This window comes from Pseudophryne corroboree, chromosome 5 (assembly GCF_028390025.1).
Source record: "Pseudophryne corroboree isolate aPseCor3 chromosome 5, aPseCor3.hap2, whole genome shotgun sequence".
In the NCBI taxonomy this organism is placed as follows: Eukaryota; Metazoa; Chordata; class Amphibia; order Anura; family Myobatrachidae; genus Pseudophryne; species Pseudophryne corroboree.
Window position 1 is genome coordinate 585,587,132 of NC_086448.1, and position 12,236 is coordinate 585,599,367.

Sequence of the window (12,236 nt, forward strand, 5' to 3'; positions counted from 1 at the left end):
GTTTTACAGAGAATATTTGGCCTTTCACATCAGTCCCTGCCCCAGTGGAGCTTACAATCTATGGCCCTCATTCCGAGTTGATCGGTCGCAAGGCGAATTTAGCAGAGTTACACACGCTAAGCCGCCGCCTACTGGGAGTGAATCTTAGCTTCTTAAAATTGCGACCGATGTATTCGCAATATTGCGATTACTAACTACTTAGCAGTTTCAGAGTAGCTCCAGACTTACTCTGCCTGTGCGATCAGTTCAGTGCTTGTCGTTCCTGGTTGACGTCACAAACACACCCAGCGTTCGCCCAGGCACTCCCACCGTTTCCCCGGCCACTCCTGCGTTTTTTCCGGAAACGGTAGCGTTTTCAGCCACACGCCCCTGAAACGCCGTGTTTCCGCCCAGTAACACCCATTTCCTGTCAATCACATTACGATCGCCGGAGCGAAGAAAAAGCCGTGAGTAAAAATACTTTCTTCATAGTAAAGTTACTTGGCGCAGTCGCAGTGCGAACATTGCGCATGCGTACTAAGCGGATTTTCACTGCGATGCGATGAAAAAGAACGAGCGAACAACTCGGAATGAGGGCCTATATTCCCACATGTACACGCACACACATTCATGCTATGGTTAATTTTGTCAGGATTCAATTAACCTATCAGTATATTTTTGGATTGTGGGAGGAAACCAGAGAACCCTGATGAAACCCACACACGTACGGGGAGAATATACAAACTCCACACAGGGTCATGGTGGGAATTGAACCCATGACCTCAGTGCTGTGAGGCAGTAATGCTAACCATTACACCATCTGAACTGTGTTGGAGACGCATAATCAGTTTAATGTAAGCAGATCTTTTTCTGTGTTTTCATTCATAGTTACAGTGTCTTCTCACTGCATACAGTGATCCTGGGGCCCAGCGTTAATTTGTAAGGCATGTTAGCATTGTGTGAGCACACTGCAGAAATTGATGATCAGCGCTTGCTGAATAATGTGTACTGCACAAGTCCCAGTGTCTAATAAAATGAGACTTGCAATGTATAACATACAGTATATCCAGCATATAATTGGGTATTGTAACCACTAGCGATACCACTGTACCAAGAGAGCCATGGAGACAGGTGACTGACACCTGCAGTGACAGAATGATGTTACAAATTGTAATTTTTTTCGATAGTGCTTTGTGTCCCAACTTTATCGCTGATTGTAAAAGCTATGTAAAACTCTGAACTGTGCTTTTCTTTGTGTGAGTCGGAGACTCTACATAAATCTTTTTTCTTGTTCACATTTCTACTTACTGTAGAGATAATTTTATACAGTGCACCAGCGGAGGGTTTAGTTGTAAGGCACATTGTCACCGGGTGCCTGCCATTCCAGTAAATTCACACTCCACCTTACAGTATTACAGTATTAAAAAACAACAACACTATATTTACAGTGCACTGGCCCACTTGTCAGGGCTTGTACATTGTCCAGTACTCTGTAGTTCCATATACATGTCTATTATTTCGTATCACATGCCTTCTGGCAGATGAAACAAAATTCCAGATGATGCCGGCTATCTGGGACAATCAAATTGCCCCCTGGGGATCAATTAGCTGCAATAATTTACTGTGGCTAATAGAATTGCCCGCATAATCTCATAGTTGTTCTCTTTCACAGAGTAACCACCCATTTCCCTTCCAATACCACTTGTCTTTTGCTGGGTTATACATGAATGTATGTTATTGAGGCACACTCTGCTATCAGGACTCGTTCTATTGGGCTCTACTCTGCAGTGAAAAAAGTAGAGGAAAGGGTCCTGGGTACCGGTGCTGCAGTATGTTACAGTGGAGGTGACAGGTGCAGTCACAGTTAGACAGCTTACATTTTGTGTTGGACTCTTACATTAAATCTAGTCACAACTACATTGTGCTTCTGTTACACTGCCCTCTCTAAAGTGCATTTGCCAGATCTGTAGAGAAGTTAACATTGAAGTGCCTGAAATGTAAAAAAGATCAGTGGCACCAAGAGGGGGTGTAGGAATGGGTACTCTTTACCTGAGCCCAGACGGGGCCCAGGTCATGCTAACCCCCTTCCTTGTTGTAGACAGCAGGCAGGCAAGGGGAGAGGACTGACTGCTGATGCTTCAGCAGCCCCTCTCCCCCAGCGCAGCACATGCTGCTCTGTGCTGAGTTAGGGAGAGAGGCATCATCAGTCAGACTCTCTCCGATGGGTGGTGGGGAGGTGATCGCACCTTCCCTCCGCCGCATACCTGCCCCATGCGACCCACCAAATCTTATATAGCCACCCCCCGCTGGTGTGTGCGCCTGTTCCACGCCCTCACATTACAAATATTTTTGTAAGGAGGGGGCCTGACAACACCTCCCCCATTGGTCATTCCCCCTGCCATTACCAGTGCCCAGCAGAGCTGTCAGCGCCACTGCTAAAGATTAAGGGGCCCATTTGTCAAAAGATATTTGTGTCTTGTTCCCCAAAAATACCTGTTTTCAGGAGTTAGCTGCAAATATTTTGGATCACCTAAATGTATGACAGAGGGACCACAGCAGACATCTCTGATACCTACTGCAATTACTCCATTCTTGCCTGCATCCGCATCCCCCATAGGTGTCTATGGGGGATGTGACGCTGCCAGATATACCAAAATCTGGAGATTGGCCGCCACAGCTCTGATGATGATGGTAGTCCTTTGTAGCCTATAGGTTACACACAGCATATGCAGCCAGCAGAGGGTTCATCCCAAAACCTTCCCTGGAAATGACCGTTATGTATTTGTGTTCTGTGGGACAGCGCTTGTGCAGCAGTCCTGCTTCCACATTAAGCACCCTGCGGTTACTTCTTAGTGCATCCCGCTGATGTAATCGCTTTATGCAATGTGATTGTGGGCACTATTATCGCACCCAGATCACATTGCAAATGCAATTATTAATAAATGAGCTCCTAATACTGTTTTACTTATAATAAATAAAACATGTTAGGAAGTTACCTTTGCCCATGGCCATGTGTAGCAGCGGGTTAATTATCTGCCTCCACTTATTGTATTTTCCAAAAATTCTTTCTCCAGCAGGACAAGCCAGAACTGCAGCTGCACTAAATCTAAATGACACCTAGGCAGGGTGTGTAACAATCAACATGAGACCGTACACAGGGCAAAAGGCAGTGACGTAGAGTGGGGGTGAGTAAGGTTAAGCAGACAGGGTCAAGTCAATGAGTGGTACTGAGAGAAAGGAAGAGGAGGGGAGGAAGAGGAGGGTTGCCGGCACTATTGAGAGATCAAGGTTACTTACTGTAGAATGTAGCCCTGAGCTTTATGAATAAGAGTCACTGCTGTTTGTTTGCTGCATGTGGGCTGGTGTTTCTAGTGTTGCAGCAGTGCAGGCATTGTCAATGCTGTGTCTCATACAATGTAAATATGGGGCAGTACCTTACTGCAGGAAAATGGAGTCCACCTCCAGCTTAATCCTATTTTCATATCTTTTGCACTTATTATAAGGCTCGGGCAAATGCACACTGAGGATTCTGAGAACGATGAGTGATGAGCAGCAAGACATGTACAAGTCGGCATATGGGCAGATATACATTTTTTTTTAAAGCACACAACTCATGAGCAAATATACCAGATTTCCATACAACTCTGCATCAGGCTATATTAAAATGGAATTATGCAGCCCTTACCATAACATGATCAATAGTAGAAGTACTTGTCCTAATATATGACTGATGAGCAGCAATTATCAATACTACTCTGCAACATATTTTCATCATTCTGCATTTGGCTGTGATATATTGCATGTATTGCCACCTGGAATATGGCCGTGTGTTCCCAGTCCTACCCTGACATCACAGAGCAGAAGGAATAACCCAACAATATTCCAGCTTAATGTACAGACCTTCATTTACACAAAATGCAAATTTACACATAGAGTGCAAGAGGATATTTCACAGAATACTGATTCAATTCTCCAAGACCCCACCGTGCCCTCTTTACATAATAATAATAATAATAATAATAATAATAATAATAATAATGTAATTCTGCCCATTGTGACAGATATTACAATTCAAGATAATTCAACTTAGTGTTATGCCACTACTCACTGTGGTGGAAATGTATTTTTTTAAACAAAAACAGAAGAACATGGAAGACACAAAAATTACTTTATTTTAAACAGAAATTCTACAATGAACAAACCTTAACACTCGCTAAAATGTATGTAATCATTCATGTAAAAATATTGGCATTTTTGACAATTAAAATGAATGTTTCATTTCTAGAAATTGTTCCACATTCATAAATTAAGTATAATACGGCAATGTTTCAGAACTACATTACTAGAGGGCAGATACTGCAATTTCAACGCATAATATTCCTGTACAAAAGATTGTTTATGGATGTAATTGCTTAGACCAGTATTGACAATAAATTAATTATTTACAATACATAAAAATATAATAATGTTGTGTTTCTTTTACAGCGGCCCCTCGACAATGCATTGAACTCCATTTTGATGACAAATATGCTATAGAGTCCTCATGGGAGTGTAAATTTGACCATATTGAAGTAAGAGATGGACCCTTTGGCTTTTCTCCAATTATTGGGCGCTACTGTGGACAACAAAACCCTCCTTTTATAAAATCAAGTGGAAGATTCTTGTGGATTAAATTTTTTGCTGATGGAGAACTAGAATCTCTTGGATTTTCTGCACAATATAATTTTACACCAGGTGAGCAAATTATATATGTTTTATACACAAATGTGATTTGTTTTTATGGATTTACTAATATACTGTATTAAATGTTTGCAGGACAAATGTACCACATAGTTTATATGTAATTTATATGAAGTAAAAAAACAAATACAACATTACAACAAAAAAATAATTACAACATTTCAGGAGTATAGTGGGGAAAGTCATTTATACTTTCTATAGGAACAGTAATTTGCATTGGTTGTCAATCTGCTGTAAATCCTCGATTTCTAAAGTTCATCTGTGTTGCATTGGGGAATTGTTTGTTATTCTTACAAGCTATGGTTATGCACTACTGCAATTTAGTAAAGTAACGGTTAGTTTATTCCAAGTTCTCAAACAGCTATTTTTGGTATTTTTTGCATGTCTCTGTGACACTCTTTTATATATGTTAAAAGTGGGTTTTATTTGCTTCGTCAATCATGTTCTGGGAAAAAAAAAATAATGAAGCACCAGTGCATGGATGTAAATTGAGGTTGTGGTAGCAAGAAACCAGATAAAACATATGGTCTATTGAAGTGTGGAATGTATGACCTACTCTTGATTGTTTCACCGGGAGACGCCGGTGATTAACTGTTTAATCAGGATTAATGTTGAGCTCTGGAGAAACTTGGTGATTCTGTATGCAATGCAAAATAAGTTCAGAACTCTGCAGTGTAGAAATTCTATTCATATTAATATCTGGCACTTCTCTAGCTTAGCTAGGAGAGAGCACAGCAAACATGGAGAAACACTTAGGACAGTATAAGTAGTCAGGCAATCATATATAGTTAAATTATGATACAACCTGTTTTAGGTCAGTCTGGTCAACAGCTGATGATAGCTGTTGCTGTTGGGTGTTTCTGCTTTGTGTGGGGAATCTTAGCAAGAAGTAGCTACTGTAAGCTGTTTTTGAATTTGAAATACATTGAATTAATTAATTAATTTTCTATTAACTTTGTATCTATTATTTTTTCATTGAGAGTTGATTTGCTAGCTGGGTGACACTCATATACCTAAAAACTTCCAGAACTAGCTGAGAAAGTAGTAAGAATATCATTCTGTAGCACCTGTGATGTTTTATTGGTTAATTGGGGCAAAATATAAGTATAGATATGAAGTTAAACTTATCACCGGTGATTAGTAAATAAGCCCATTGTGCCTATTTATTGCATTTGAGGTATGACATAAGTAGTTAGGTCAAACTAAAGCAAAATCTTATAAATAAGAGGTGATAGAAGCAATTATCTTTATGATTGGTAAGAAATACCAATCGCGACCTTGTTTGTATGGCCGATGATTTAGAAAGTAGAAACTAACATAAGTAGATCAGATAAATCACATGAACCAAAGAATTTAAGTACTAAAAACACATTCTATTGTTTACATTATGATAAAAAAATACATGCACAATGTACAGATTAATAAATGAAACTGACTAATGAATAATAATAGAGGATCAAAGGTACAGGTATGACATTTTTCATTAGAAACTGTTAACGAAATCTGAAAAGAAGATGATTAAAAAAGTTTTCTGTTACATACTGCCATGATCATCAAACATATAGAAATAGAATACTCTGCGCTATAAAACACTGTGTTAAACAAATATGTGCAGTCTGTCATAGAGAGTAATTGATTCAGTGAGACTTGAATATAAAAAAAATATCAATTTATATAACATCTATTAGGAACAACATATATGACAAACATTCAACATGCAGTTAATAACTGAATACTTACACTATACTTGAACCGGAGACTTCCTCAAGACGGTTGCTAGGAGATGAAACGCATGGACGCCCACTCTCCTTTACTCGGCTCTCCAGTTGGTGTTACCCGCCAAACACAGTCCACGGCTCTTCACAGCTACAACTTATTGCCACACGAGACTTCTGCTACCTGCCGGGTGAACTCCATCTGGCCCCCGATGTGAGGTCTAACATCCGTCATCTGAATAAGCTCTCCGGCGGCTTCATACACCACAAGTGGTCAGTGCTCACCACGCTGTTAGAGATGTGCAGTGTCTCCTAATTGAAGCGGCTGATACTCAGTGCTATTTAAGCAGCCATATACCGATACATCTTTACCCTTCGTGCAACTTAGTATCATAAAGGACCCTGACTGCATTTCATTACAGGAACCAGCACATGGGTAACTATTACAGATGGCACCTTTCTATTGTTGCATAAAACGAGACTGTGATTACTCATTGCGGGAAATCTATACCAACATACACTAGGACGCCAGTGTTTTCACCTTCTATATGCCACCATCTGAAAGAGCCCATACCAATTAGTTTTAATTGCATTTTATATGTTATATATTTTTTTTACTAACAACAGCTCTTGTGATAGAGCAAGTATTCAGTTATTAACTGCATGTTGAATGTTTGTCATATATGTTGTTCCTAATAGCTGTTATATAAATTGATATATTTTTTTATATTCAAGTCTCACTGAGTCAATTACTCTCTATGACAGACTGCACATATTTGTTTAACACAGTGTTTTATAGCGCAGAGTATTCTATTTCTATTAGTTTCTATTGTTTTGCAACTTAGCAAGTTGCTTTTACTCAGCTGCTGATAAACACCACTTTTATTGAAGTATACCTATTTCTAGCGTCGGTTTCTAATAATCAGTGACATCTGCCCCGATTCACTTTTTAAACCTTTTGTATGATCATCAAACATACCTTCCTACAGAAGTATTGCAACTACATGGGTTATTTTTGAAATATAATTCAATGTATTTTAAACATAATGTTCCATATTAAAAAAAAAACTTTATATATAAATCATTGACAACACATATACTTGAGTAAATGATCATATATTTATCTGAGAGTTAAAATAATTAACTTATATTTGATTTTACTATGAACAGGATGGTATTTGGGTTTGGAATGGAGTGATGAGAAGTATGAAATACATACAGTATGTCGTGGTTACTAAATGGTTGAGATTAAATGCATCAGAACATACAGTATTCAGAGGATAATGTGTTTTAATGCATACAGTATTTGAAAATGACATTTATTGGGATTGATGAAGCAGGTCAATACATTCAGTACATCTACAAGTTAATGTTTTCATTTGTTGAGGGATATTTTTAATTTTGAATACCTTTTAGCATACTGTAGTGACTGAATCTTTCCTTGACACATGTAAAGGAGTCCATAAACCTAAAGATTATGTTTACAGCCATTGAACTAAATGGCTGGTTGAAAGAAAATCTGGTAATGTAAGGGAGTAAACAGTGGAAAATGGTTGAAAACGATCATTCAGACAATTCGATTAAATCAGTTTGATATTAATTGTTAACCAGTTAGTTTGAACTACTATTTATGTGCATTTTCTGGAGGTTTGTGGGAAAATGGTTGGTACTGGCTGCTCGTTTATGTGCAATCTGATGATCATGCATTCGCAAATAGTGCGTCAGGTTCCTGAACAAGAATTGAAGTGATTACATTAGCTTTATCATCATGCTTAAATTTATAGTGCAAAAACTTTTAAAATACTTTAAATAACATACAACAGAGTCAGCTGCCAGTATTGTGCCTTTGACATACAGTATAGAAGTCACTGTCGACATTGTGATTTTTGACAAGATAACGCTTACCACATGGAGGCTGGACTGATTACGAACTATTTACCTAAAGTTGACAATCAGCTCTAGGGCACAGATGTCAGCTGGAGAATCAGCGATATTTGCTAAGGTGTAATAATATGCTACTGCAAAGTACAAGCATGTTTTCTCTCCAATGAAATATAATGATTACTCCCAAGTGATAACCATTATGCAGTGCAGACTCTCCTTTTTAAGGCTATTAGGGAATGGTTAACCCCGCTATAAAATCAGTTTCACAATGTCCATCCCAATATCTCAAGTAACATAGGCAAATGCAGGAAGGGAGGGGAGGGTGTTCCAGTTGTCCAGAAACAATATGAATTCTTACTTGTACTTCTGCATCTCAGTAGCAGAATTCTGTACTGTGGAAAATGTTTCTCTTACTACCCAAATGTTAATTGTGCCTCTAATAACACAGGCCTGCAAAATTGAGGTAATTGAAAACTGTCTGCAATTTCATAACTAATTCTTATGGGTTTTGGCATGTTGATTTTAAATATAATCATGCACAGTTTTTTCACAAAAAGAATGCAGAAATATGAAGAAAAATCATAATAATACGTATTCTGGTTGAAAGATTTTTAATTGTTAAATAAACCATTGAAAATATTTTTATGCAACAGATTATTGACAGAAATCCATTTTGACATTGTAAAAACATTAAAAAAAATGTTATGCACATTTACAAGTCCTTTTAGTGGATTCAGTATGATATGCCAACAGCCGGATTACCGGTGGCAAGCACAGCGTGTCCCCTCGCGGGCTGCTGTGCTTGACACGCTTCGGGCCCAGTGGCGACCTTTGGTCATCAAAGGGTTATATTATCCCTCAGGTGGTGGCATGGACCACCAACCAAGTGGGGATTCCAAACGCCGGTATTTCACTGTCAGCATTCTGGCATTGGTATTCTGACAGGCAGGATCCTGACAACCAGCAAAAAGAATTCCTCCCCTTATGCTGCATTTTCCATTTCCCCTCAAAGCTCCTTTTGGTACTTCTTCTGTTGTAGTCTGCTTGCGACTCTTCTCTGTGCAGCATCCAACAGTAGTCCACAATCATGCTGATGATCAACTTACACTGGTATCTGCATCCTACCTCTTGATGAAATGTCTCCCCCTGCTGTTCACTTACAGCACCCAAAATAGGGAAATAGTCTACATAAGAATCTAGGATTTGCACATTTAAACCCACTGAGCAAACCCAATGTTAATACCACTCTTTGTACTTAGAATAGTCATTCTTTAAAACTTGATCAAATTATAGCATAAAAATTTTCTCAAAGCACTGTAATGATTTTTTTATAAGCTTAATACAGTAATTCTGGAAATACTGAAAATGAAAATTGAGTTTGTAGAAAAATGGCATGTGATTGAACTATTTAGTATGCTTTCTGAAAATGTTTCCATTTGAGGCCTGGGTATTGAAAGGTTGCCTATCATAGCAAATTAACATTTACTGTATTTCTATGTCAGTGTAATCTACCTTAATATGTAACCAGTCTTTTTCATATAAATTATACCTTTTTTTAAATTATTGTTATTATACTCATTATTATTCTTTGTCACTTGTATGCAAACATGATATTGAGACAAATTCAGCAGACACCATGAAGCTATTCCACTGCGGACTCTGGAAATTGTCAGGTCTTTAACCTGGCAAATACCTGGGTCCTCAGCCTGAGCCTCGATCTTTTTCCACTGCCAAAATTTTGGGTACACTCAGGGCCAGTGCTAGGGTATTCAGCGCCACCCTGCAAACTATAAATTTGCGCCCAATCTCCCATTTTTGATAAAAGGACAGTGTGCATCGTAGTTGCGAGCCACATAAAAGGTATGTGGTCTCTCAAGGAAGGGGCATAGCCACACAATAGTACCCCCAATTCAAATTACGCCACACAGTAGCACAATCTTATTCACATTATACTGCACATAGTGCCCCTGATTCATATTACACATAGACCCCGGTACCTTCCAGCCACGTCATAGGTGCAGCGACGGCTAGTTGTCAAGGCAACAGGAACGCTTGATGTTGCTCCTTTCTCTCGCTGGAAGTGAAGAAAATAGTGATATATTATAGGAACCTTCACCGTATCAGGTTACATATACTGTAAGAAAGTACATTGTCGAGGGGTAAAATATATAAAATATAATGATCCTAGTACATATAACTTTAATATTTCATCCCTGTTCTCGCTGTTAAGTGGAGACCCCATGTGGGCACTGGTATATAAATACTGTCAGCATGATACCAAAGTGATCCCCGGGCCGACTGCCCTGTGCAGATGTATAATCCATTGTGTACCACTGTGAGTGTCCTTAATCAATGGTACCTATAGAAGGTATCTCAATGTGTCTTATTACGTGTGTAAACAAAAAGTAAACATGTGAAGGTCCATATAGACCTAAAATACTCTTTACCTTTCACTATTCTTACTTAAGATGTGCTACAAATAAATATCCGTGTATTCAATTTCTACGGGCATTACATAGCCCATGTACACTTAATCATTTGTGGCATTAAATACAAACTAAAAATGAGAGAAATACAACATGCATGTCTATAATTTTGCCTAATACCTGAAATGGGGACTCCTACTTCTAGAACTACATTACGGTGTATCTTAAAAAAATTACAAGATCAACATAACATTTCTGCATGTAAGGCTATCTGGGTAATACAAAAAAATTTAATGACTTATCAGACCCGTTGACAAGGCATGTTAGCCAATCATGTTTAAAAGAAACTGATTATCTTGGTTATGTCTGGGATCTATGATCCCTAAAGGTGGGTACACACTGGAAAGATATATCTGCAGATTAGTTGATCTGCAGATATATCTATGGACGGATCGGGCAGTGTGCTGTGCATACACACTGCCCGATCCGTCGGGGACTGACGTCATGAACTGGGCGGGCGTGTACACACGCCCGCCCAGTTCAGCTGTCAATCACCGGCGGCCGCCGCAGCATGTGTACGGGCGGTCAGCCGACCACTGTACACACACAGCGACGCGCCAATATTTCGGTAGATATATTGGCCGTCGGCTGTGCTGCGGGGCCGACGCGATACATCTGTAAACGACGGAGTTCACAGACGTATCGGCCGTACATACTGGCCAACGGACCCGCGATATATCGGCCAGTGTGTACGGGCCTTTATACTCCCTTGTCTGTCCATCACCCAGTTCGGGCATGTGCTGGTTAATAAAGACTAGTAGATCTCCACTGTTTCCTCTGACATTATATTGTCGGAGGGCACCGACGCAGATTTGCAAACTAGTGCCGGTCCATACATCAGTTTGTCTATATATATATATATATACACACACACACACACACACACACACACACACACACACACACACACACACACACACACACACACACACACACAGATAATATATATACAAGCCCTGCAGCCTAACGCTAATCCCCCAGCCAATTTGCTCCGCAGCCTAACCCTAACCCTCCCCAGTGGTACCTAAGCCCCCCTTCCCACAGCCTAAACCAGGCTGGGAGCCATAACCTCCCTCCCTGCAGCCTAACCCTAACCCTCCTTCCCCTGCAGCCTAACCCTAACCTTCCCCACCTACCTCATCATAACCCTAACCCTCCCCCTCCCCCCGCAGCCTAACCCTAACCCTCCTCAGAGGTGCATAAACCTAATCCCCCCATAGCAAAACACCCCCCCACCCCCGCAGCCTAACCCTAACCCTCACTATGGGTGCCTATCCATAACCCCCCTCCCCACAGCCTAACCCTTCCCCTGCAGCCTGACCCTAACCCTCTCTCCACAGCCTAAACTTAACACACACCAATCCCCCTGTTCCACATCCCCCCGCACCAGAGCTTGATTGGGATCCTGGCACCTGCATTTCGATCCATGTTG

The 12,236-nt window shown here is 40.0% G+C and overlaps 1 protein-coding gene across 1 annotated transcript in view; it reads left to right on the forward strand.

The window, feature by feature from the left end:
* The window catches only part of NETO1 (neuropilin and tolloid like 1), a 285,056-nt gene that overhangs the window by 39,799 nt on the left and 233,021 nt on the right, over positions 1-12,236 (forward strand). Inside the window, exon 4 of the mRNA XM_063924971.1 lies at positions 4,465-4,713. Within this exon, the coding sequence (XP_063781041.1) occupies positions 4,465-4,713 (249 nt within the window). The remainder of the gene's footprint in view (positions 1-4,464; positions 4,714-12,236) is intronic.